Source organism: Sus scrofa, chromosome 13 (genome assembly GCF_000003025.6).
Source record: "Sus scrofa isolate TJ Tabasco breed Duroc chromosome 13, Sscrofa11.1, whole genome shotgun sequence".
Classification (NCBI taxonomy): Eukaryota; Metazoa; Chordata; class Mammalia; order Artiodactyla; family Suidae; genus Sus; species Sus scrofa.
The window spans coordinates 89,699,793-89,720,770 of NC_010455.5; the positions used below are offsets into that span (position 1 = coordinate 89,699,793).

The 20,978-nt window shown below is 41.8% G+C and overlaps 1 protein-coding gene across 1 annotated transcript in view; it reads left to right on the forward strand.

Annotated features, from left to right (window-relative positions):
* Nucleotides 1,379-20,978, forward strand: part of TM4SF4 (transmembrane 4 L six family member 4) — a 29,318-nt gene continuing 9,718 nt past the window's right edge. The window contains exons 1-3 of the mRNA XM_003132480.5: nt 1,379-1,926; nt 2,664-2,753; nt 14,417-14,556. Coding sequence (XP_003132528.2) covers nt 1,753-1,926; nt 2,664-2,753; nt 14,417-14,556 — 404 coding nt within the window. The 5' untranslated portion in view covers nt 1,379-1,752. The remainder of the gene's footprint in view (nt 1,927-2,663; nt 2,754-14,416; nt 14,557-20,978) is intronic.

Here is a 20,978-nt window from a genome sequence, read left to right on the forward strand (position 1 = left end):
CAGTTGTTCACCATTGTTCAGCAGGAAATTTGTCCAAACTTACCCACACAATTCAACATGGCATCATTCTTGTTCATATTGAAAAAATAACTTGTTTAATTTCGAAAAAAGGAAAATCTATGAGGAAAACAATAGCCTGGGTTTTGGTGACAAAGAATCTTGATTTAAACTCTTAGCACCACACTTCATTAGGCTGGGGTGATCTCGCAAAATGTATTTTTAACCTCTCTAAGCCCTACTGCCTTCTACAGGGGACATGACGTCTTCTTCCAGTGCTCAAGAAATATTTTCTGTTTTTCTTCTCATCCCCAATCCTGAGATCTCAGAAAGTATCTTTTATAGAGCAACCAATGCACGTTTCATAGACTTTTAGAAGGAACCTCAGAGTCCATCTGCTCTGAATCTTCTGGAATTCTGTCCACAGCTCCCCTGGTTGAGGCTCCTTGAGCCTTGGTAGAATGCAGCCCACTGCTTCCCAGGGAACATTGTGGCCAACTCCACGGGAGGACAAGTCTCACCATGATAATGATGTTACTTGCTTTTTATTTAGCTAAAATCTGACTATGAAATATTATCTACTGTCTTATTCTAACCTCTAGACTCCCAACAAAGAGCTAGCAGGCTCCCTTTCCATCCCATAGTCCTTCAGCTGTTACCCAACACCAGTTCAGAGCAGGGTCATTGCACATGGTAGGGTTTGGTCTGGGCATGGCAGAGACCTTCTTAAAATGACACAGTGCAAACTAGTAATTTAATCATGCCCCAGGCTGTTGGCAAAATTTCCAGTAGAAGTCCATCTTACTGCCTCCTACATTCTCTAACTGTTCTTTCAACTTTTTCTGCTCTGCCTCCAATTATTTATCAGTATCTTTCCCCTCCTCCACTCAACCTCAATCTTCCTTTCCCCTTACCTTTTGTAAAGGTAGAGGTTTTTACCTCTGCATGGAAGATGCAGCTGAACAAGTTGATTGTGGAAACTGTTTTTTGCTAATTCTAGCATGCCAAGTAGGGAAGGAGAGAGAATTTAATGGAGTAGCAAGTATAAAAATAGAGCAATGAGACAACAAACAGTCATTCTGATATTGTCCTTTAAAAAATTCCTGTAGACCTAAGCTCAGCAGTATCCAACTGGATCATCAGATTGTTATTTTCCTACTGAGGAAAACAGAAGCTCTTTCAAATATCTCTTTTGTATTCCCAGCTTTCAGCGGAAAAGACAAAGACACGCACTGTAGGCCATTAAGTACTTAGGAGACATGGTTTTAGCTAGGATGTAACTCAATTTTACAGTGATTTATAAAGAGCCTGGGGAAAATATTTCTTGATTTGGGTAGGGGCATTGTCAGATTAAAGGTGCAGTATTTCCAGATGCTGTTTGTTTCAGCCCTATATTCTACTGCAACAAGGTTGAGTATCTTGTCTATGCTGGTGGATTATTAACAGAGGTTATTGGTCTCCATGGCAAAATGATTGCAAAGGACGTAATCTTATTTATGAGGGTGCAAAAAAAAAAGAAAGGACTTAGTGTCAAGCAGAATGTATAAATGCCTGTTGCCATCGAGGTTCTGCTGTATTTGAGAGGCTGAAGCAACTCCAAGGACACAGTTCACGGGCTGATTTCGTTTCTGAGCTCCAAAATACGGATTGACTTGTGGACAATTATTAAGACGCTGTGGCCAATAATTTGAAGAGAGCCTGTGAAGAAGGCAGCGAAGGACTTTGTATCACAAACCTTGTATCTCCATCTCCAGCATGTGCACTGGGAGCTGTGCCAAGTGCCTGGGGGGCACCCTCATTCCCCTCACTGTGTTTGGCTTCCTGGCTAACATCCTGCTATTTTTCCCTGGAGGAAAAGTGATAGACAACAATGACCACCTTTCCGATGAAGTCTGGCTTTTTGGAGGAATATTAGGAAGCGGAGTTTTGGTGAGTAGGGAAGCCTTAAAATCCCCCCAGAGGATATATTCACCCTATCCTTTTAAAAGTGGGTACTGACTAAACAGGAAGAGATTTGGCTGCTAACAAAAGCCCAAGCACTGCATGATGAAAAGTTAGCGCTTTAATTTCTGCCCTTCCCCATTGGGACCGGCCAAAGACACGTTCATTAAATGGACTAAGTGATGAATCCCCAAGCTTAGGCTAGCAGTTCTCATGGGTCAGTTGAATTTCCTGAACCGAACTGATTGCCGCATAATTTCTTCATTTTAACAAGAAAACGCTGGGGTGCAGGGTGGTGGTCGGGGAGGAGGTGAACACAGTTTTCTAGTAAATGACTGAAAACCACCAAGAGAAGCAGGTGTCAGTGGATTCTTCTTCCACTCTTGTGCTAATGATTTCTTTATTCCCTCATTTCCAACAGAGGTTGGTTATGTTTCACGACCATTGAGGACAGGATTTTTAATCCCTATCCTGACCCACCATGTAAATGGGAACACAGGGTGTCAAATCTCGACATCCTGCCTCACAACAGCTGCCCTTAGGCCAAATAGAACCCGGATACTCAACACTTGTCCACCCACCAGCCAGGCTCTGTTAGTTCCTGCCATACCCCTTGGCCACCAAGTCCCACATCACAGGTGTGGCTCCTCACACAGCCAGGCAGGCATGGGCACCCCCTTCATGACCAAACCAGAGTCCCTCTAAGGTGCTTCTTTTGCCTATAGATGATCTTCCCTGCACTGGTGTTCTTGGGCCTGAAGAACAATGACTGCTGTGGGTGCTGTGGCAACGAGAGCTGCGGGAAGCGCTTCGCGGTGAGTCTCTGGTTCTGTGCCCTCCTGCTCCCTCGCACTGCCTCCTTGTGCTGGCGGAGGTGGGTGACAGGGGATGGAGAAGTTACCAACCCCAGGAAGGACTTTGGGAGCAGCTGGTAGGAGGATGACGATGGGATTCGTGCTGGAGCAAAGTGACAATTATCCTAAATTTTAAAAACCATCGCCCTCATACTTATAAAGGCATGAGTACCATTTAAAATGTTATAAACAGGCAGAGTTGGAAAAGTGCAGCAGTGCTGTATAAAAAATACAGGTTTGGCAGGCAGAAGGGCTGTAACTCTCCCTTTGCCACTGAGAAGCCCTGAGTTCCCTGGCGAGGCCTTTCCCTTCTCTGGCTCTGCGTCACCTCATCAGTAAAGGGGAGTGGGACAGAATAACAGACAATAACCCTGTCTTCTCCCCAATGGCCCCCTCAACTCTCCATTCTTACCACCAGCAAGTTCACTGCCTCAGAGCCCAGCATTTCCGTCCTCTACCTGGACTTTGCCTTGGGACCTCTGTTCCCTTTCTTTCTTTCTTTTTTTTTTTTTTTTTTTTTTTTTTTTTTTGTCTTTTTGCCTTTTCTAGGGTCGCTCCTGTGGCATATGGAGGTTCCCGGGCTAGGGGTCGAATTGGAGCTGTAGCCACTGGCCTACGCCACAGCACAGAGGGATTGGAGCCACATCTGCGACCTACACCACAGCTCATGGCAATGCCGGATCCTTAACCCACTGGAGGCCAGGAGTTGAACCCGAAACCTCATGGTTCCTAGTCAGATTCGTTAGCCATTGAGCCACAGTGGGAATTCCTCTGTTCCTTTCTTGTTTTCTGCAGTCATACATCTTATAGTGGGCCACACTGTTCCAAGCAGGAGGGAAAGAAGACTGGGAGTGGGGTTGAGTCTCATTTCCACAACTGGAGTCACTGCTCTCTGTCTCCCTCTGCTCATCTACAAGATAAGGATATGGGACTAGATCAGAATTTCCCCAAGTACAGACAAGCTCTGCCCAGATACAGATATGCTCTATCGTTCGATCACATACAAAGTTAGTTTCTTTTTTCTTCTCCTTCAATCCTCTTGATTCTACCAGAAAACTCTTATTTTGATGGAAATTAGTCCTTACTAATTCGAATCGTTTTTAATTTCCCTTTCTTAACAAAGTGAGATCAAGTCTCCGGCTCCAGGAGATGAGAAACATTAATGAGAAAATCAGTAACATTGTGTTTACATACATTAGTGATTCTAGTTTTTCATTCAGAGAGGTGATATAAATGAATAAAATGGAGAGTTGACTTAGAGAAGAATAGTGAGTTCGGGTACCTTGATGTGGCAAAAATGAAGAAACTGAACTGGAATTACTGTCTGAATGATGATAAGGCAAGCTCCTGCTCTAATTTCCTGAGCTTCAGCTGTCCATCTTAGAGACTCATGAACCCAGTGATGAATTACATTCTCTCACCTTAACCTCTTAAAGGAAAGGTATAGGAGTTCCCACTGTGGCACAGTGGATTTGGAATCCACCTACAACGGCTGGGGTCACTGAGGAATCACAAGTCAGGCCTGGGAACCTCCATATGCCGAGGGTATAGTCATTTTTTTTTTAAAAAGGGAAAGGTGCAGCTATTTGCCCTGAAACAGAAACATATCAGCATTTCTCATCATTAATTGCTCGTTTAGTCAACTAAAAAATATGTATTGAGTACATATGAAGGGCTGCAGCTGGTGCACTCTGCATACATTAATGCTTTTCCATATGAGCTCAAAGATCATTCCAAGAGGATGTTCTCACTGTTTAAACACCATCAAGTATTGATGATTATAGCAGCATTTAAAATCATAATTTAGGAGTTCCTATTGTGGCTCAGTGGGTTAAGAACCCTTCTAGTATCCATGAGGTTGCTGGTTCAATTCCTGGCTTTGTTCAGTGGGTTAAAGGATACATCATTGCTGCAGGCTGTGGCATACATTGCAGATATTGCCCAGATCTGGCGTTGCCATGGCTGTGGCATCATAGGCTGGCAGCTGCATTCAGCCCCTAGCCTGGAAACTTCCATATGCTGCGCATGTGGCCCTAAAATCACCATTTATAAAGATGTCAAAATTAACCACAATTTATTTGCTATATTTGCATAATGTGTGTTATATATAATAATATTTTAAAATAATTAATTGTAAAGGAAAGAAATAAATATGTTAACTCATTTCCCTTTGAAACGTAGTCCCATTATACCTTGTAGTTTTTTGGGGGGGGATAAGTCGGAAATGAGAACTTGCAAAAAATTAGCAATTAAGGAATTTGGATGAATTGCTTAGAAATCTAACAGCTCATTCCCTGGTGCAGAGTAGAAGGCTGAAGATTAACCAGTATAAAAGAAGGATTGGGGGGTTGTTTTGTTTTGTTTTTAGGTTTATGTATAACCACAGTGAGATGTGAAACAGTATTCAAAATACTGTGCAAAACATGTTTTTAAATTAGATTTATGGGGAGTCCAAGAGGAAGGCAGAGAAGTCCTATTTTTCCAAGCAAAGTTGAGTCAATATGCTCAGAAACATTTAGAGCAGCTGATTGAAGTGGTCTGACTGGGCGCTCTCACTGTGACTGAGCTGAGGATGATGCATCCCAGCGACTGGCTGCCTGTCCACAAGGCAGTGCCCATCAAGTACCAGCTCTTCCAGCTGGAAACCAAGTACCAGCTCTTCCAGCTGGAAACCCTGCACCAGGGGCGACCACAAACTAGATGGCCAGAAGAAGGGTTTCTTACTTGGAGTTCCTTTGTTTGTTAATCAGCTCCCAACTTTTAAAAATAGTAAGATTTCACCAAAAATATCTAGATATCTTACTTCTTTTCCTCTTCAAAAAAAAAAAAAAAACAAAAACAAAAACAAAAAATTAACCTGATTCTCCTGGGCCTACACATTGGCACAAAAATGGCCTGCCCTGGGCATGATCAAGTCCTTCACCACACCCCAAAGGGCTATTGGATTCATGTCCCAGCTTTAGAGCCACATTTCCTTAATGTTTTGAGGCTCTGGAGCACAAAGCGATAATCAATTTTTAAAGAAAGATATTTAACAGACAAAAAGAAAAAAAGCTACAGCATAATCTGATCAGGACTATAATGCTAAAGATTTGAATTATTTTTCCAAAGGCTCACAGCCTTCCTCTCCAGATATTTAAGGTCACTGGGCTTCCAAGCAACACTGTGTAAGAAATATTGGGTGGAAAGGCCTGTGAGGCAGAAACAGACTAGGCCAAGGGCTGCTGGACTAAATCCTACATCTGTCTTCACAGCTTTGCTCTCCATCAGTTGTCCTGATCTCTCTCCTCTCTTCTCTGCTGTCTTTCTAGAATAGCCCCAGAAATCAGCTGCATCACTCCCTTCCCTTTCCTTGGGTAGTAGAACCAGGACATATTAATCAATAGTGAAAGCAGGGAGTTCCCTGGTGGCTTAGTGGGTTAAGGATCTGGCATTTTCACTGCCGTGGCTCTGGTTACTGCTGTGTCATGGGTTCAATCTCTGGCCAGAGCAGCCAAAAAACTAAAATAAAAATAATGGAAGCAGGATGTTATGGCTGTAGAGATAAAGTAAGAAAATGAGCTGGAGAAAAAAAAAATCTTGAGGTCACTTAATTGATAGTTTTGTAGTGACACTAAAAATTGGAGGAAAGGCTCCTCTGAAACAGAACAAGACTGAAACCCAATCCCAGGGATCTGTACCCTTTTACATAAATTAGAGTAAATGAGAGCTGAGAACAGGGTGACCTGTGAGGGGAGGATGTCTTCCAAAGTGGGCGTCAAAAACCTTGGCCTGGGTCTGTTGCTAGGTCTCAAGCTTTCCTTCCCATCCTAGAGGTTCACTAGTAGCGATCGTGGTAGATCAGGAGCTCCTGCCCTCTAACCCTTAAAAAAAATGGACTTGTCAGATCCAAAGGGACAGCTAGTTAATTTTATTAACTCTTGCTTGTTAAATATGTGCTTTAATAAGAAACTTTAGAAGACCTTGACCTTGACTTAAAGGAGTGTCTTTAATAATGGGATGATAAAAAAAGATATTTCGAGGCAGGCAGGTATTTCAGCATCCTTAAAGTATATCAGGCAGATAAAAGTCCACCCCACCCATAGGCAGCTACAGATGGTTGACAGACCTGTCCTGAAAGATCTTGGTCAGATCATAAATCAGTCTATTCCGTGTAGAGTCAGTGCTTCTTCCTGTGCCCAGCTTGGCTCACCAGTGCCCTCTAGGGACGCCTCCTGTGTGGTGAGCACTGCTGGGGATGGCACTTGCTGAGGCCAGGAACACTGACTCCCTGCCATTCTCCACTGCATTCCTTGGAAGGACAGCCAGTTTGAACGGGGGTGGGGGTTAAGAAAGACAATTCTTTTGAAATAATGGATTAACTTACAAAAGAAATAAAGTGTAAATTCCTATCTCTTCACTAAATGTTTTTCTATGTTTCAAAACCCTCTGCTGTAAAGTGGACCATGGCAGTTGCTAGCTTTCATAAGGGCATTGCAGGGGTTGAGGAAGCTGTTTCAAGCATTAGTGTTCAGGGAAAGGGCGGCGAGTACCAAGGATCTGGGGTATTGAGGACACACAGGTGCTCAGTAAGTGCATTTTGGGTGGATGAAGTGAATGAATGTCCAGGAAGGATTTAAGGTGATTTGCACACTTTTTCAGGCTCAATTCTCACAGTACCCTTTGAGTTAGGCACTAAGTTTCTAAATTTATGAATTCATAAATAAGGAAACTGAGCCTCTTGCAGGTTAAGTTTCTGACCGACCGCTTGCCTCCCCTGAGCCCATCTTCCCAGCTTCCCAAGACAGAGGCAGAAAATTCAGGAGGATATGAAAGTTTAAGTGAAAAAAGACTTCAAGTAATCTCTAAATGACTCTTAGAATACTTGCTTAGAGGAAACTTCATATCCACAGAAATGCTTCCCCAACACATTGCCACTACCCAAGCTGCAAAATACCTTGTTTCCAGAGTTCCCTGGTGGCTCAGCAGGTTAAGGATCCAGCGTTGTCACTGCTGTGGTGCAGATTCAAACCCTGGCCCAGGAACTTCCACCTGCCACAGGTGCAGCCAAAAAAGAAAAGAAAAGAGTACCTACCATATCTCCGAATCACCCACTCTTCCTCCCTTCTCAGCCCCCATGCTTCCTCCATCTGGTTCAGCTGACAGAAAAGGCTAGGATCTGATCCCACATCATCTGCCTTCAGAGCCCAGCAGAGACGGAGGTCTTGAAGCTAACACATGGTGAATTTGAAGGCATTATCTTGCATTTCAAGGGAAGTGTTTACAGTACATACATCAACGGATGTTTCTCTAGAAATATGAACTTAACATGAGCAACCCCAAGATAACCTGCTTACTTTTATTTTTCTCCCCAGAGCTGTGCTCTCTGTATTTGTGGGAGGTTAATGTTTGTGAAGCTATGATCATTAAAACATTATTATGGAGTTCCCATTTTGGCTCAATGGTTAACGAACCCGACTATTATCCATGAGGAAGGAGGTTCAATCCCTGGTCTCGCTCAGTGAGTTAAGGATCGGGCATTGCTGCGAGCTGTGGTGTAGGTTGCAAACATGGCTCAGATCCCACATTGTTGTGGCTGTGGCTACAGCTCTGATTCCACCCCTAGCCTGGGAACCTCCATATGTCACAAGTGTGGCGCTAAAAAAAAAAAAAAAAAAATTATGTAACAATGATATTTATCAAATGCTTGTTAATGTCATGTGAAATTATCCAAATCTTGGAAATAAGCAAAAGAAATTTCTGGATATCCCAACAGTGAAATACTAGGCATTATGTAATTGCCTGACGCACCTGGGGGTTGTCTGATTTTCTAGAGATGGGTACCTTTGATTCTCTATTTCCTATTGATTAGATATCTTACTTATCATGACCTCTGAGAGTAGTTATTATTGAGCCTTGCTTTACAGAAGAAAAAATGGAGATCTTAGAAAGATGAACTCCCAAGGTCATGAGGGAGGAACCAGGACTCAAACCCAGATCTATCTGCCTATACTGCATGCCCTTGACCACTGCACAGCAATGTTTTTCTTTATTTTTACTCATCTAGAATAGGAAAAACACGTCCACAGTACAAAAACTGCAAAGGAAGCCACACATTCCTGATTCCAAAGTCTGGCAACGCCCTTCCCCAGAAGTTACCAGTGTCCCCAATTATTGTGTCTCCTTCCAGAAATATTGAAGGCCTTTTGCCTGTTTACTTTAAAAAACACCCCGTTTAGAGTGTCTGTTCCCTAACATATTCTGCTTGATTTCAATAACTTCTCTTTTACTTTTTATTTTTTAATAACTTCTCTTTTAACATGAAAATTTTTGGATCAGGACCCCCTGAAAAATTGAAGGTGCTCCATCTGATTTCAAGACTGATAATATCTCTGAGTAGTGAATTTGGCGATTTTTAATTTTTCTGAAAATAAAATTAGTTAAAACAAAGAGACATACAGTATACCTTGCTTCATGTAAGTCATCCATTCTGGAAAATTATAAAAAAAATTTTGGAGTATTTATTTTCTTCATTTTAAGATGAGATATTTCAAATGTGAATACAAAAACAAAACATACCACCTGTAGCTTTAAGAAATTGTAAACTGATGCCATAGTTTCTTCAGGTAGTTTTATAAAGAAATAAAATGTTTGAGAGTAAAGAAAACAAGAATAAAACCTTTCTTGCAAAAAACATTTACAATAAATAAAACAATTGAGAGTCATGGCATTCCCCCTCTGTACCACATTTCCCTCCTTCCTGAGAGTAACCATAATCATGAAATCAGTACACACCATATCTATCCATTTTTTAAACTTTTACTACCAAAAATCAATCTATCAAATGTTCTAGACTATACTGTCTACTAGAGTAGCCATTATCCATATGGAGCTATTGAGCACATGGAATGTGGCTGGTCTAAATTGAGATGTACCCCGGGTATAAAATACACACCAGATTTCAAATAATTAGTACAAAAGAAGAATGTAAAATGTCTCATAGTAATTGTTTTGTTGATTACATATTGAAATGATAATACATTGTATATGTTGAGTTAAAGAAACTGTGTCATTAAGATTAATTTCAGAGTTCCCGTCGTGGCTTGGTGGTTAATGAATCTGACTAGGAACCATGAGGTTGTGGGTTCGATCCCTGGCCTTGCTCAGTGGGCTAAGGATCTGGTGTTGCCGTGAGCTGTGGTGTAGGTCACAGGCCGGCAGCTGTAGCTCCAATTAGACCCCTAGCCTGGGAACCTCCATGTGCCATGGGTGTGGCCATAGAAAAAGACCAAAAACAAAAAAAAAACTCACTTTTTAAAAACTTTTAAAGCGGAGGTTACTAGAAAATTTTAAGTTACATATAGGGCTTGCGTTATATTTCAATTGGACAGGGCTAGTCTAGAGGTGCTTACAATGGGGGCTCTCCATAAAGGGGAAAATCCTCTCATTGATATTTTATAAGAACCTGGTTTTGATTTCCTCAGACTTGCTTAAAATGAAGACTTGCTTGCTTGCAGTTGTACACACTTTTCATGTCTGTAAACATCTGCCTGTTAAAATGTTTCAAGAATGATATCTAAAATCCTTTACCCATCTCATATAGCAGGAATAGTGCAAGTTAGGTTTCTCCTCTCACTGCCAGCCAGTGGTGATGAAATCCTGAGTTGTAGCTGAAGGGACCTTTTCAGCCCACCCATTTCTTCTGTTACCACTGGGAGCTGAGGCCAGAGAGCTGGGGGCGGGGGGGCGCTGGGTGATGCCAAAGAGGCTGGAACCCAGGTGTCCTCAGACTTCCAAACTCCCTTTTTGAAAATGCAAGCTTCTTTTTTTATTACAGCAATTTTAGATACTCTTCCATTCTTACCTGTCAATAGTTTCATGATTCTCAACTAATAAATATAACTCAAGATCAGAAGGTCAAGTACGCAAAAAGATATTTTTTCCTGGAGTTCCCATCGTGGTGCAGTGGTTAACGAATCCGACTAGGAACCATGAGGTTGCGGGTTCGGTCCCTGCCCTTGCTCAGTGGGTTAATGATCCGGCGTTGCCGTGAGCTGTGGTGTAGTTTGCAGACGCGGCTCGGATCCCACGTTGCTGCGGCTCTGGTGTAGGCCGGCAGCTATAGCTCCAATTCGACCCCTAGCCTGGGAACCTCCATATGCCGCAGGAGCGGCCAAAGAAATAGCAAAAAGACAAAAAAAAAAAAAGATATTTTTTCCTTATCTATTGTTTTATTTATATGAGAGAACCAATGTCATTTACAAAGAAATTTGAAAATGACAGGGTATCTGGAGTTAGTTGGCAGAGTATTGTGTGTGGTGTGTGTGTGTGTGAAGTGGTGAAGGGTACAGGACACTGGATATAATTATCATGTATACCCAAATATAAGGCAAAACAATATATAATCATCTCTCATTTTCCCATAAAGTTTCAAAAAATGTTCCTTGACTAGCATTAATATTCACATAAACTTTCAATGACATAGCAAATTTTAAATCACATGTATAAAATATAAAATAATTTTTTTGTCTTTTTTTTAATGGCTGCACCCGTGGCATATGGAAGTTGCCAGGCTAAGGATCGAATTGGAGCTACAGCTGCCAGCATACACAACAGCCACAGCAACAGCAGATCTGAACTGCATCTGGGACCTGCACCGCAGCTCATGGCAATGCTGGATCCTTAACCCACTGAGAGAGGCCAGGGATTGAACCTGAATCCTCATGGATACTAGTTGGGTTCATTACTGCTGAAGCACAATGGGAACTCCATAAAATAATTTTAATATATGCTTTTGAGATATTACTTCTCCCCCATTTATTTATTCTAAAATGTTTTCATACTTCTTTGACGTCAAAGTCTTTGCTCTCACTGAAGTCTTTGGAGCCATCAAAAGTTTCACACAGGGAGTTTCCCCGTAGTCTAATGGTTAGGATTCAGCACTTCCACTGCTACAGCCTGGGTTCAATCCCTGGCCTGGGAACTGAGATCCTACTTCAAGCTGCTGCATGCCACAGCCAAGAAAGAAAAATTTCCCACAGTACATCCTCTCTTCCATTTAATGACATTTTTGTATCCATGTGTGATGCTGTCAGTGGAAATTTCAGTCTTAGTCATAAATATCAATTCACATAAGACAAAGACAGATTCAGACATTCCTCTTGCAAGTATAAATTAATTATCTCCACTACTGTAAACACTGTGTGCTCATATTAGAATGCCCTCTAAAAGGCCTGTTAACTATAATATCCAGAGCTAAGAACTGTGAGGTAAACTTTCTAAGAATTATTAACAAATCTGTGTTAAGAAAGAAATTTTTAAATAATTCTGTCATCCAATAGTAATGGGGTTGTTTCTGACTAATGTCTTTCCTACACAATACTTGGCTGTTCAAATTTGAGGAAATGCCCTATTGCATGATGGATGAAATAAGGACAGGGCTCTAAGGCAATTCCCTCACATCTGAGGAGAGTGCCCATTCTACCATGATAAATTGAGAAAAATGTTTTTTTACTTCTGACCTAGATTATATTCACAAATTTTTTGATGGTGAGAATAGGTTTAGGATATCCTAGGCACAAAAAAAAAAATTAAGGGGAACAAAATCTAACTGATAAGTAATATGAAAGCCTAGTCATTGAAAACATCCAAGAGTTCCCATTGTGGCTCAGCGGGTTAAAAAACTGACTAGTATCCATGAAGATGCAGGTTCAATCCCTGGCATCGCTCAGTGGGTTAAGGGTCCGATGTTGCCACAAGTTGTGACATAGGTTGCAGATATAGCTCGGATCTGGCATTGCTGTGGCTGTGTTATAGGCTGGCAGCTGCAGCTCCAAATCAACCCCTAGCCTAGGAACATCCATATGCCGCAGGTGCAGCCATAAAAAGAAAAAATAATGAAATCATCCAGTAAGTACCTTTGATTCTGTACTTTTGATAAGCTAGGAAGGAAAACAGCAAATGTACAGTTGGTGGTAGGAGTCGGGCAACGTCCAAACTATCTTCAGATAACCTACTGTCCACGGCTTCAAGGAATTTGTCCTCTGGTTGGGCAAGACACACATAAACAGCTATGCATTATGGTTGTGGGTAGCTGCTGTGATGGGAGTTGACACATTCCAGAGTATGGGGCGGGTGAGAGATGTGAAGGAAGGAAAGGTAGGTTCTACATGGGAAGTCAGACATGGCCCGTGGTGCCAGAGCTCAGTCTTGGAAATGTGCACTCAAAATACACTTATATATGCTATGAATATGAATCCCTGCTAAATAGATTACATAGACTCCAGTTGCCCTGGTACAATTTGATCCTTTCAACCCTCAAACCCTGGAATACATACCGTGAAAAGATTGATAGTAACACGGGAAAGAGGGAAGAGGGAGTATCTGACATTTAGCTCAGGTTAGCACATCTAACTTAGGTAGGCTTTATCATGCCCTTTTTCTAGATAAGAAACAAAGACCCTGAGGATACATCCCTTGTGCAGTCATCTCACAGAGAAAAGTAGTAAAGCTGAGATCTGAGCCTGAGTCTGCTGACTTTTTAAACTCTGCTCTGCACTATACCTTTGTGTCACCGGAGCAGTAGAGGTGATAATTTTTCACCTCCATTTCCAAAATTATTCATGTTTCCATACTGCTCTCTAATTTCTGTTTTAGAATGGACAGTGCCTCTCTAGATCTTTTTTTTTTTTTTTTCATCTCTAAGAGAGAGTTAGCCTAGATAGGCTCCAGGACCGTTTCTGCCTTTTATATTCTATATATCTATTCTATATTCTATCTTGATTTTATAATTTGAAAAAAAAGATGCTAGTGCAGTCTATTTTTCACTAATTAATCTCTGTCATATAAAAATATTTAAAAGAGGAGTTCCCTGATGACCTAGTGCTTAAGGATTCAGTGTAGTCGCTGCTGTGGCTTGGATTCAATCTTTGGTCCAAGAACTTCCACATGCCATGGGGGTGGTCAAAAAAAAAAAAAAGAAATTAAAACAACTGGAATTGTTGGGTTTGTGTAGTCCAAAGAAGAGAAAACTTTCAGAGAGCAGAAGGGGTGGAGAGATGTAAAGCAGGCAATATTTTTGTGTAAGATATAAAATATCTTTGGATATTTTAGAGGTTGCTACCTCATGGGAAAGAGGTTGGACTTAATCTTCTTGAATTCAAGGAATATAATTAGGACCGATGAGGAGAAATTCTTGGCTGCCACGCCTTGTCATAAACAGAATCCGCCTGCCAAATGATGCCCCACTATGACTTAGCTTCAGCAAGATAACTGGACCAGAAAACTGAAGATCACTTTCCATTCTAAGATTCTTTGATTCTATAAAAGCCTGGTCTTCCATTATTAACTTTGTGAAGGAGCATCTGTTCTTAATGAGGTTAAAAATCATGGTTCAAATGTATCAAATCATAACTAGCACTTGAGTCATCAATGAATAGGTGAAAAAGGTATGGGGATAGGGTGAAAAGGGGCACATGAGACACCAAAAATCATTCTAGGAGACCCCACAACCCTATTTCCAGTAAAGACTGGCTCTACCCCTAACTTCCCTATATTCACCGTGCTCAGCAACAGGCTGCTTAGGAGTGCTGTGGATACTCTTTGGACACCTTAGGAACCTGGTGGTCTTTCTCCTTCTCTTTCAGATGTTCACCTCCACAATATTTGCCGTGGTTGGATTCTTGGGTGCCGGATACTCATTTATCATCTCAGCCGTCTCAATCAACAAGGGGCCAAAATGTTTCATAGCCAGGAATAGCACGTGGGGCTACCCTTTCCAGGACGGGTAAGGTACACCCTGTACACCTGCAATACCCATGTGTCACCACGGGGGGCACCAGCTGGTAAAGGGCCCAAGGGGGACACAGCACACAGTCCGCCATCTTCAATGTACAATCTCCAGCATTTTGCTCCTGTGGGGCAGAGTCAGAGTTGTGGGGTGGATTTGCAAAAGCTTTCATTTCTCAGTGCTCTTTTGATAGACATCAAGAGAAATCATGAAAGAGGGTGCCTCAGCTAGCCCGAGGCCTGGAGATTGGTGGGGGTCACCACATGCATTCAAACATTTATTGCATCAACACGAGGCAACTAGTAATATTCATAAATAGAAAGCAGTGGCAACCATTGCACATCTTACAATAGGAAACAAGAATGATTACTCATTAACAGAGCTCAGAGGCTTTCACTAATAACCCAAATGATGGATAACTAAACAATCTTTTATGGTGCAAATTTATGGAAAAATGACCTTGAAAACACTGTAGTTTCCTCAAGAGAGTTGATGTCAATAGAACCTATTAAAATTACACATCATATTTTCATGGTACTTTGTGATTTATTAAAAGTAAAAAAAAAAAAAAACTTGGAGTTCCCGTTTTGGCGCAGTGGTTAACGAATCCAACTCGGAACCATGAGGTTGCAGGTTCGATCCCTGGCCTTGCTCAGTGGGTTAAGGATGCAGCATTGCTGTGAGCTGTGGTGTAGGCTGGTGACTACGGCTCCGATTAGACCCCCTAGCCTGGGAATCTCCATATTCTGCGGGAGCGGCCCTAGAAAAGGCAAAAAGACAGACAGAAAGAAAGAAAGAAAGAAAGAAAGAAAGAAAGAAAGAAAGAGAAAGAAAGAAAGAAACTTAAAAAAAAATAAATTTACAACAAACTCCACAGCAACCTCAGAAGGTAGTTACTCCCCACCAAGGCAGGCTGAATAAATGTGACTTGCTCCAAGTCACACAGTTAGTGGGGACAGAGACAGGGCGTAAACACACATCTTCTAAGTGAAAGTCCTTAGTCCTTTTATATTACACACCCTTCTGCCCCTAGACACACTACCCAAGGCAGTACACAATTTCCACATGTGGCCACTTAAACATAAATTTATTTTAATTGAATACATTTTAAAATTCCTCAATCACATGAGCCATATTTCAAGCATTCAGTAGCTACACAGGACTATTAGTTACCAGAATGAAAACCGCAGAGAGAGGACTTTCCATTAGATGGGGCTGCAGTAGACCCTAACTTCCAGAAGGACTGGGACTATTTCTATTTTGTTCACCATTGTAGCCCTGCTGCCCTGTACAAGAACTGACGTATCTTGAGAGTCAGGAATTACAGCTGTTGGGTCCTCCTGCACATGGAGGATAGGTCTATGCCTAACAAATCTGTAGGACACTAATTCATTAACTTACCCCCTAATTTATTAACATATAGTGAGATTCTACAGAACCCTAAGAGTAAGCTTCACATGGAAGAAATGGGGGGGTGCTGGTTCTGTATGACACAGGGTCTCAGTTTGTCCTCAAGTGTTTCACATAAAACATCATCCCCACCCTTCTCTGTAGTTAAACAGGAGTATAAGCCCTCTAATATCCTCATGTCCCACCCAGTGATTCCCATGGATGTTTATGTTTAGTTTTTGTGGAAAGCCCTCTCCTGTTACAGAGGACTGCTGGGCTCCATGGCCATAGGGTTGGCTTGCCTGAGCATAGCATTCAGACTGCATGAGGGGCCACCTCCTGAGGTCCTTGCCTCTATGGCTCCCTCTCCCTGACCCAGAGGTGTGTCTATGAAGCTATAGATTACTAGAATTTCTTTTTTCCCTAGAATTTCTTTTTTTAAATTTTTTTTTTATTAAATATAGTTGACTTGCAATGTTATGTCAATTTCTGCCATACAGCAAAGTGACCCAATCATACATATATATATTGTGTGTATATATATATACATATATACACAATATTTTTCTCATATTATCTTCTCTCATGTTCTATCACAAGACATTGGATATAGTTTCCAGCGCTATACAGGAGGACCTCATTGCTTATCCATTCTAAATGCAACAGTTTGCATCTTCTAACCTGAAACTCCCTGTCCATCCCATTCCCCCTTGGCAACCAGTATTTCCATCAGCACCATCAGTGCGGTATTAAACACATTTTCTATTTATTCTATAATGTGAACGATACTACCCTTGATGAATTTAAAACCAATTTGAATAAATCTATGTCCAAAACAAGGGAGGGAGAAAGAAACAAAAGAAAAGCTAAGTAACAAGGCAATACAATGGTCCCATATTGTTCTGACTAGTGGGCCCTCACACCCTCCCCTGGCACACTCACACCTTGCTTGGGGTGGGCTGGGCCCAATGCTCCAGGTCAGGACAGTGACAGCTGGTCTGTGGGCCACACCGTGAAATGTTAGCTTGTGGGAGGACAGGAAACCCCCTTTCAAAGTCTTCTGTATCTGTCCTCCTACTGAAGCAGGTTTGCTTTCACATCTGATTCATGCGTTGCACATCACTCTGTGATAGATGTTTTTGTCTGCATTGTTTTACCTATATCTCACCACAGCAGCTAACCCTCCCATTGACAGCTATCAGGTTAGAGCAGTTTAATAACAAAACCAGAATAAACTGTGCAGGCAACATTTCAGAATTCTCCACCCATCCTCTGTTCACCATATGGCTTTGATAATTATTGGACGGGAGAAAGATTTAGATACCTGGACATCTGCCTCAGGACTTCAAACTATAATATGATCAAAAATTGCTATATAGGGGTTTATTACAAAACCATATATGTTACCCTTTCCAGGTGATTTATAAATAAGAATGATTTTGACTCTTCATGCTCTTTCCCATCATGCCCTGACTCCAGAATTTAATCCCATATAAATGCAGGTCCACTTTCACTGTGAAATATGCTGAAATTGCTATGGGAGGGGCTCTTGGGAGGGTAGGTCATGGTGGAGTGTCTCACCATACCTCTGCCACCTGGCAGGCTTTCCTCAGCATCCCATTGTCCCTATATCCTATTCCTATCTTCCTTTATAACCTTACCTCCCATGCCAGCTCCAAATCTCCCCTTGAACTGCAGGGGCTTGTCTTGAGTTTCTTATAATAATACTTGAACTTGGTGTTTTCACTTTGACAAAGAGCTTTCACCTACAGTATTTTATTTGATCCTCACAAAAAGCTCGTGAGATGATCAACTCTCCTTCCAGAGGTAAGACAGCCAAGGCCCAGAGAGGGCAAGCGACTTGCCCGAAGGAATGCTGTTCTTAATCATCAAAGCTTGAATCTAGGTTTTCTGACTTCAAGTCACAGAGCATTTTCTAGGACACAATTTATATTGATTTACGCTATCTGATTTTTGTAGAGTCCGTTTAGAAAAGCTCAGGGGCATCTGTCTCAAATCTTTTTTACTGTCTTGTGGACTCTTTTTTTCTAAAATTTTATTGGAGTAAGGTTGACTTACAATGTTATGTTAGTTTCAGGTATATAGCAAAGTGAATAAGCCATGCATATACGTATATATCCATTCTTTTTCTGATTCTTTCCCCATATAGATTTTTCCCATGCTATACAGTAGGTCCTTGCTTCTGATCTATTTTGTATATTGCAGTGTGTACATTCCAATCCCAACCTCCCAATCCATCCCTTCCCCTCAATGTTTCCTTTTCCATAACCCTAAATTTGGTTTCAAAATCTTTGAGTCTGTTTCTGTTTTGTAAGTTCTTTTGTATCACTTTTTGTTACATTCCACATATTAGTGATCTCATATGACATTTGTCTTTCTCTGTCTGACTTACTTCACTTAGTATGATAATTTCTAGGTCCATCTAAATTGCTGCAAATGGCATTATTTCATTCTCCTTTATGGCTGAGTAATATTCCCTTGTATGTATGTACCACATCTTTTTTATCCATTCCTCTGTTAATGGACATTTAGGTTGCTTCCATGTGTTAGCTTTTGCGAATAGTGCTGTTATGAACATGTGGGCGCATGTATCTTTTTGAATTTGTAGTTTTGTCTGGGTATATGCCCAGGAGTGGGATTGCTGGATCATATGGTAGTTCTATATTTAGTTTTTAAAGAAATTCCATACTATTCTCCATAGTGGTTAGACCAGTTTGCATTCCTACCAACAGTGTAGGAGGGTTCCCTTTTCTCTACATCCTCTCCAGCATTTATTGTTTGTAAACTTGTTGATGATGGCCATTCTGTCTGGTGTGCAGTTAATACCTCATTGCAGTTTCGATTTGCACTTCTCTAATAATTAGTGATGTTGAGCATCTTTTCATATGTTTTTTGGCCATCTGTATGTCTTCTTTGGAGAAATGTTTATTTGGATCTTCTGACCATTTTGATTGGATTTTTTTATATAAAACCATATGAGATGGTTGTATATTTTGGAGATTAATCCTTCGTCAGTTGCCTTGTTAAGCAAAATTTTCTCCCATTCTGTGGGTTGTCTTTTCATTTTGCACACCATGGTTTCCTTTGGTGTGCAAAAACTTTTAAGTTTAATTGGGTCCCATTCTGTGGATTCTTCTTATCCATTGATCCTAGTGTGTAAACATCACAGGAGTTATTTTTGTAGCAGCAGGTGTAACACACATAGACAGCTATCTAGTGGGTATAAAGGAATGATCATTTGTAGGAGCCCAAAGGGAAGGACTTAAAACAGCTTCCCTTATCACCAAGTGTCAGAGGCAGCATCTCCTCCTCCTCCTCATTTTTTCCTCCTCCTCCTTCTAATGTTTAAAGCCTGAGTGTTTTTGCTTTCATTATTTCACTTAATCCTCCTAATAAATCTCAGGAGATTTCTTGTCCCTAGAGTAGAACAATATAGTTCAAAAGGTTAATTTGCCTGGGGCTCCGCAGCTAGAAATTAGTAGAAGAATTAAAAAAAAAGAAGCACCTTACAGTACCTTACATTGTGCTGAAGCCTGTGCCAAACATGGAGCACAGAAGGACAGACCTGGGCCCTGCCCCAGTGAATACATGTTAAGTTAGGGTGACGACACGGAACAGATCCTCACTTACCAAAAGGGTGAAATGGAAGTATGCAAGGAAAACTTCTCAGAGGAGGTGACGTGGGCTGGTTTTGGAAGTTGCACAGAAGCTTGCCTTCCAGGGAGGAAGGGAAGCAGAGGCAGAGAGAAGAGCAAATCCTGAGGCAACCTGGAAAAGGTCCCCTGAGCTCAGAGTATGTCAGTTCATTGTATGGCTGGAAGCTCAGGGTTAATTTGGGGAGGAAGAGCCGAGGGACCCCATAGGATGGAGATGATTAAGAAGAAGGAAGACCTTCAGGTCATCCGGGAACAGCAGAGGATTTCAAGCAGGACAAGCCATGACCACTCGGGAGTTTTAGGATGATCCTGATAGTAGTGACATGGAGAATGACAAGAAGGTTCAGTAACTGAAAGAGGGAGCAAAGTAATAGGTTGGAGTACTTGTCCAGATAAGATCTTGAGCATCCCCAAGGTATGGAACTGGGGATCAAAAAAGGAGAGAAATTTCAGAGACTGTCTGAGATGGGATCATCAGGATTAGGTGTGAGGAAAGATAGAAGGTTATCAGGAGGGCTCTTTCCAGCTTGGGGCACAAAATTCAGGGCTCTTCAAGGCCATAGATTTTAGTGCTGTTTCCTTAGAAATGTTTGTTGACCATCATGTTAAAGTGACAAAAGCAGGTAACTTTTTCTGTCCTAGGAAAAAGAAGCATACTAAAGAAGCAACCTAGAAGAAAAAAGAAACCTAGGGCATTTTGAGATCCGCCCTCTTAGTTTCCTTTGAAGTAGGACCTCCTCCCATCCAGGCCTTCCTTTCTGAGACAATTGGCCACCTCTCCCCTGACCCTGAGCTGCTGAAAGGGAAGCAGCTTGCATAGAGCATGGGGACAGCTGTGGGAGGGAATACAGGAGGCAAGGCCAAGGACAGTCAGCAGTGGGGGAGCAACAAGGACATGGCCAAGCACAATACTGCCTGCTCCCTGGGGAAGGAGTTCAGGGGGGAAGAAGAGTGCTCTCTCACCAAGCACAGAACTGATACAATTCAATGTTGTGCCTGGGCTTTCAGTTAAGATTATCAGCAGCCGCTCTTCAGTAATTACTTTTTAGCACAAGGAACCCCCATACGCTGCTGTGAACACACTCCCTCAGCTGAAAACCATGTGGAGAGGGGGAAATGGGCTTTGTCCTAACGTGCAATCATGAAGCAGGAAAACCCTGGAGATGTTAAGATCTGGCTTTGCCTTTGGCCCGACTAGACTTAGGGTTCAGTCCCACCTCCGCCACATACCAGCAATGTGATCTTGGGTGATGCAGTCCCCTCTCAGCTCTTTCCCTGTGAAATGGGGTGATGGCAAGATCTTCCTCACAGGTTCAGGCAAGAATGAACTAGCATAATGTGCATAAAGCACTT